This window comes from Dicentrarchus labrax, unplaced genomic scaffold (assembly GCF_905237075.1).
Source record: "Dicentrarchus labrax unplaced genomic scaffold, dlabrax2021, whole genome shotgun sequence".
NCBI classification, from domain to species: Eukaryota; Metazoa; Chordata; class Actinopteri; family Moronidae; genus Dicentrarchus; species Dicentrarchus labrax.
Window position 1 is genome coordinate 27,832,393 of NW_026136705.1, and position 7,008 is coordinate 27,839,400.

Sequence of the window (7,008 nt, forward strand, 5' to 3'; positions counted from 1 at the left end):
AGTTTTCCTGCTAGACACAAGATGTCTCCTACTTCACTGCCATTCTCAGCGTATGTGCACTGGTGGCTTTAAGTGTCTATCACACTTGTATAACTTGCATGCTGGACCAGTATGCAACTCATCCCAAACTTCCCACTTTCAACAGATGAATGTGAAAACATCCTTCTAGTGTCAAACTCTGTACGTACATCGTTCTGCACAGTGAAGCTCAAACATCACACTGTAGGAACAAGAAGATAAACAGATTTTACAGTGGAGGGGAACTTTAATGTTACCTTGAAGTTAAGGGTGTGGTGCGCAAAACAACGCTACCCCAATAATAACATATAAAAACCAAAAATATCTTAACTTCTGAAGAGTTACATTTAATTCAGTGGAAATCCAGCTATTACAGACCATCAATGGTGGTCATCCAGAATCTCACTGGGACTGTAATTTGAAGCAATCAAGAGCTAGAGACCAACATCAGGCTGCAACATCCAACTTCTGAATGCACTTACTTTCTCCATGGGCACGAATGGTGAAATAATATTGAAATGATGAAAATAAAATCTCACATCTGCAATTATTATTTTAAATAAATCCAGAATACACAAACTATAGATGCTATTTAGGGAGCATCCTGCAATGATACAGCTGTATAAACATGTACACAGTGTAGCAGTAATCTTTGAGTGTTATACGGTATGTGCAGTAGCATGACAGTGGGCTCCGTCTGGTTGGTGGGCCATGGTACAGTGATGTGTCGCCAGCAGCAGTGTCAGTCAGGAAGGGACAGTGGCCTGGTGGCCCCGCCAGACATTGTTTAACAGTGATGTCACCACTTCCCGTCAGAGGGTGGAGGGTGGGGGGGGGAGGTCGGCGGGCGGGAAAACACACAGATCAGCAAAACTGCGTAACAAAGAGCAAAAGAGCTGGTCCACAGCCTGCTGGCATTTATGTTGATGATACACCCTGAATCCAAGCATCACCCTTCCAGTCCAAAGTGAAGAGGACGGCTGAAAGAAACTCTTATCTCATTCCAACAAGGGGAGGAAGAGCCATAATTTAGACTGTTTGCAACTCTAAGATGTGCTTCAAATGAATCATAGATGTTTTGTCTGTTAATGTTAATACCTGTTCTGAATTGTCAAACTCAAAGACGAAGTAAACTACCTCCTCCTGGCTACATCCCACTGTCTCCCTGATGTCTCTGTGGGCCAGATTTACATGTATTTGCGTCTGCATAGATTAGGTCCTGATTTACACATTCAGCTACTGAACTGATCCTGGAACTGACCTCTGCACACACCCTGTAGGTGCAGTTCAACAGCAGGACCTCATTTCACCAAATTTGTAACACGCCAGCTACGATATGCACATTCATTCTGATATGCTTCACTTTCTTCCAGTGCATGCACATGTTTAGAACAGCACAGAACTTCCAAAGTAATCTGATAATCATTTGTGAAACAGGACCTTTTATAGTCTACATGTAAGCTGTGCCCACAAAAAAAAAAGAGCATGGGAGAAAAGTGTCGAGCTCACCTGTAATGTCATGCTAATAATTTCTATAGTTACACAGAAAAACCATGTAATCACACAACTACAGCAAGCAGGGTAGATCAAACTTGATCCAGAGTCAGTCAATAAACTATGATGGATAACAATGAGTTTATTGTTTAATTATTTGTAAGTTTGCTTTTGGTTCCTCTTCCAAATAGGTTTGACTAACCTGATGCTTGTTTAAACCCTGTCTGATTATCTTCCTGCTTGTGTTTGTTCCCCCGTTGGACCTATTTTTATCAATGTTGTCATGTTCCAAGAACTCAGCTATTATAGTGGTGAGTACAGAACTGATAAAAGCAATGGCCAGAGCTACGAAAATAAACCCCAAGTTGTAATAAACTGTAAGACTGTGAACTCTTCCTTTAAAGACCTGCTGCTACCCAGCCTCTAGGGAACTGTACTGGGCCTTAAGTTACTAGTTGTTAGTGCTGTGAGCCCAACAAGACCTATGCAGTGTTCTTCAGTAAAAAAAAAAAGGGTGCTTTTAGTCTTTCTCTTGAGGGAAGGCAGACAGGAGAACATGTCCCACGCTGGGGGTTGCCACATCCACACAGTAAAATATCACAAACCTAGCAGTCTTCTCAAACTGAATTCTTCTCACTGAGAAACCCTTGAACGATGGCCAAGAAGTGACCTAACCACTGCTGGAGTTGGTACAAACGTCGCCAGGCAACTGAACCCCTTTTTTTCCCCCGGTAGCACAGGCTTCAGGAATAACCTTCAAAATCCACAGACACGTGTGTTGTTTAGATAATTAAACTAAATCCCCTCGTCACAAAAGCATGTACCTGAGTCCTCTCTCTCCAGCTGTCATTGCAGGAGGGTTAAAATCTCTTAGGCATGTATTCGAAACCAGTACGAGAAAATCAGATGGCAGCAATCACGTTCAACTGATGTTAACTAATTTGCAAGTAAAACAACTGTACTTTAATCTGTACATTCACAGAGCAATCTGCACAGATTACAGCTCAGCTACAGTGTAATTAATGGGTAATATGTAAAGTACAGTGGACATATTTTTCTTCAGTTTAAATGTCCAGAGTGTAACAGTTAACCAAAACAAACACTGGCTCTATAGATAAGGCATTTTTCACAGGTTTCACAGCCACCATAGTTTCTCCTAGCACCGATTTTAAACCTAGAGTTAAAATACAGCCAGCGGTGGCGATGTACTGCGAGTTGATCGGCTCTCATTGGCTGCGTAGTTTCAACTTATCTGTAGCAGGAAACAATGGCGGCTCGTCTGGTCACACACAAACGTATTGCATCACAGATAAACAGTACACTAAAATGTGTTTCAAAGGATTTCAGGTGAAAAATAGTCAGACAGAATCTTGATTCTGCACTGCCTAGTTTGACAGTTTGATCTGAGTTTGGTGCGTTGAGCTGGACAGACTCACTGAGAATGACTTTAAATGGGACCATAATTTACTAAATGAACATCATGCTGTATGAAAGAAGACTTGAAAACAGAGATTGAGACCATAAACTCATTAGAAAACTGTTTACTGAGCTCATAAATCAAGTGAGAAGTTGTGTAATTTCTCCATAAGACTCAACACTAGTGGCTTCTTTTTGCAGCCAATGGAGCTGCCCCCTGCTGGCCATTACACAGAATACATGTTGAAGATACGTCTTCTCTCTTCACTATATATAATGGTTGGTTGCAATCTGCAAAGTCATCGCTATAGCCATTAAATTCTACACACTGGACCTTTAAGGATGGTGTGGTAAATTCACATGTGTACATGTTCAGTGTCACACACTAAAGACAAAGACGCTGCACATAAATAACTCCTTCTAAAACCACAAATTGTCATTTCCAAATTTCTGCTTCTGCAAAGATAAAACTAACAAAGACGGTTCATGAGTTAACTTTAGAGGCAGAGCTTCCAGTTTTTATGCTAAGCTATGCTAACTATGTCCTGACACCAGCTCTGTGCTCCTCATCTGACTCACAGAACGAGGGCAAAAATGTGTATTTCCCCCAAAATGCTGAATTTGTCCTTTAACCTGTTGTAATTTCTGTCATTTTACAAACTATACATTGTGCTTTGGTTTTCATTAGATTTTCCCTTTAAGTCCATTCTTTGGTGTACGTAATGATTTCCACTTCCACAGTCTGTTAGGATTTGAAACTGTATATGGACTTTATGTGGAATTTGTGATGGAAACATTACAGCGAATCTAAACTACATAAAAGAGACCCGTTCTTGTAAAAAAAAAAAAAAAAAAAAGACGAATGGCTCAGTCCTCGCTGCAGGCTGAAGGTCAAGAAATCAAATGACTTTGTTTGACTTTCCGAGGCAGTCATGTGTGCCTTTGTTTTGGCGTTTCCTCAGAGGAAACTCCTGATTACCAAGTGTAAAAATACACAAGTGACTTATGTGGGATGGAATCTGAAAAGTAAATGCTTAACCTTTCAAAAAAACAATTCACCTTATACGGTTCTTACAGAAATGGCACAACATGTTTCAGGTGGGAAACTTACAACCCTCCAGAGCTGCTGCACTTCTATTTGCTTTTCCTTAAGACAAGCCTGTGTTTACTGTGGTCAATAAAGGGGAAGTCATATGATTATTTAATCAAATTTATATTGATGTGCACAGATTAATGTGACTTTTAGCTGTGGTTTGTGTTTCCTGCTGCAGCCAGTTGCAGTCACAGATAAGATAGTGTGACTCTAGTGTCCCTGAAACTGCTGAATCACCATAGGTCCCTCCGGGGAATTTAAGGACCCTCCAGCAAATTATGGGACTGTTTCACTGTATAAATACTAACGTACATGTTTACACAGAGATGTTTCAATCAGTCCGCGTTCAGCCAAGCCAGACAACAAGGAAATTGTCTCAGACTCGGGTATCTGGGACAAAACATTTGCCAGAAGACAGGTCTGTGCACTTCAGCATCCTGTACTGGAGGGTATGAAGAGAAAAAATGTGCTGCAGTAAGTTAACCTTTATAGGGGCCACAAGTAAAGAATGACTCATTCCAGGAAAAATGCACCCTGCTGGTTATGAAGGGGGGCTTGTCATCAACACTCAAGACCAATTACATTACCAAGTGAAAAAAAAAAAAAAAAGGAAAACCCGAGGCCCGTTATGTTTCGTTTTGTGGTTTTTTGTAGTGAGAACACTTTTACGAACTCCGTTGAGAAATCCATACATTTAAAATTACCATAGCTTTCCCCAGGTAGATGTTTATTGTAACAGATAATTTAAGTTTTCACAGATATTATCAAATGTTTTTATCCAGTTCGGCTACCCTCCAGTACACCAAGCACTTTTAAGTTTACTAAAACTCAACTTTTAAAGTATATCCCCTACCGGTCCCAGAGGCCGTTGTTTCCCAGCTCAACGCGACGTGAAGAGGGCGACTTTTATTGAATAAAACTGTAATTGTAGAAACTTTGGTCTCTATTTGTTAAATCAGTTGTTTGCCGAATGCACCAGAACACCAAACTAAAACGTAAAACATCTTTGAATACGTTCTGCTAGTTATGTACGTTTCCAACAAGGAACATCACCTTTAATTAGAAGTTTTTTAAATGGAGTTTGGTGTGATGCAGTTAGTTGTCTTTCCATTCATAAACAGACTCCGAAAACCATTTTAAACTTGATAAATGGTGAGCAAAATTAAAATTAATAGCAAAGATTAGCAGTTTGAGGGGGGGGAGAGCATTTAACCTACCTGTCAGTGAGTGTTGACTGTGTGCCACTCATTGAGCTTCCCTTACGAGTTTTCCGAGGACTTCACCCGAATAACATTTTCATCATAACGCCTGGCTCTTATTTATTAAAGCGGCTCCTTTATATTGTGTCCTCGGTGTCCGTCCATGTCCAGAAAACGTCGACGAGTCGTTACATCCAGCATATAGAGTTTAAAACCCAGTTATTTTAATGGAAACGCTTGCTGGAAAATCCCAAATTGCTCTTACAGTCATTCCCAGCGACGTTAATAAAGCTTAAAGTTGCAATAAAAGAAGAAATATGCTCCTTTTTTCTTTCCTCTTTGGGGTGTGAATGTGTTTCAATAAGCAGCCGCTGTTTGCATCAGCAGAGACATCTGGAAAACCGTGAACTACTGCACACAACTTGCATTTAAAATGTTTGTTTTTTTCCCCCAAACTTCCTCCTCAGATTGCCCCCAAATCCAGATTATAGAGGATATAGCTCTACTTTTTCCTCATGAAATACTTCCATGGTGACAATCCAGCCTATTCCTGATGTCCCCCCGGGGAAGAATTGCGTCAAACTTTGGCTGCTGGATCCGAAGTGAACTCTTATTTCCAACACTAAGGGCTGATTTGGGAGCAGTTTTCTGTAGCATCCTCTTCCAGGTCTGTTCACTTTAATCTGCACACATTTCTGCACGGCACATTTTGGGCTGTTTTTTTTTTTTTGCTCGACAGTGTGATGCAAATGGAAAAAGGAAATACTTTGCCCCCCCCTCTCTTCCCAAAAGAGTAAAAAAAAAAAAAAAAGAGAGGAGAAAAACCCACCTTCCATCCCGATGCGTTCAGGAGCTCCTCGTACTTCGCTAAACTGTCACAATTTACCCAAACACTGCACTTTACTTTGTACTTTAGATAGATAGATAGATAGATAGATAGATAGATAGATAGATAGATAGATAGATAGATAGATAGATAGATAGATAGATAGACTTAATCAGCCAGGTACATTAAAATACAATAGAATAAAATACAACAATAGAAAAGATAGAAAAAGATAAATACTCAAGAATTTACTTGAGTATTTCCTTTTTCTGCTACTTCAAACTTTAGTTAGTTTGTAGATTCAGAATAATAATACAGAATACAATCCACAAAACCTGCAGGATGGTTAATTATAATCAATTAATATACTTGTATCTATTAATAGGACTTTTGGTCGTATAAAATAGTATATTTTAGTTGTCGGCAGCATGTTTTGATGCTTATACTTTAAAGTAACATTTTGAATGCATGAGTTATGAAATTAATACTTTAAGTATGTGTTGCTTATAATAATTCTGTACTTTTAAATGCATACTATTACATTGTTGTTGTAGTATACATATAGTATAGCCTATATATAAATGAGTGCTTCCACAACTGATAGTTACAATACACACAATACATGAACAATATAATAAAAAAAAAGTTCCAGTGTTTATATTTTATTTATAGAGCACCTTTCAAGGTATTAAGGTTTTCGATAGCTAATAGAAACAACACACTAAAAGCACTAAATATATATATATATATATAAAGATTTTGAGTTTATTATCTCTATTATTCATTACATTCATGCACTCCTGTTTCCTGTACAGTTTTGGATCTTTCTATCCTTATCCTTATCTTTATTTATATTTTAAAAAGTACTTTATTTTTGTGTGATTTTAATACTTTATGCACCAATTCACCAAGACAACTTACTTGGCAATAAACCTAATTCTGATTCTGAAAATCAGCTCCTA

At 38.8% G+C, this 7,008-nt stretch overlaps 1 protein-coding gene across 3 annotated transcripts in view; it reads right to left on the bottom strand.

The window, feature by feature from the left end:
* The window catches only part of LOC127364158 (rho guanine nucleotide exchange factor 12), a 34,918-nt gene extending 28,942 nt beyond the window's left edge, over nucleotides 1-5,976 (bottom strand). For 2 of the 3 annotated variants that reach the window (XM_051401409.1, XM_051401408.1), the window contains exon 1: nucleotides 5,239-5,975. In XM_051401409.1, coding sequence (XP_051257369.1) covers nucleotides 5,239-5,270 — 32 coding nt within the window. In that variant the 5' untranslated portion in view covers nucleotides 5,271-5,975. Of the gene's footprint in view, nucleotides 1-5,238 lie in introns of all 3 variants that reach the window. The other variant, XM_051401410.1, reaches the window with a different exon arrangement.
* Nucleotides 5,977-7,008: the final 1,032 nt, after the last annotated feature.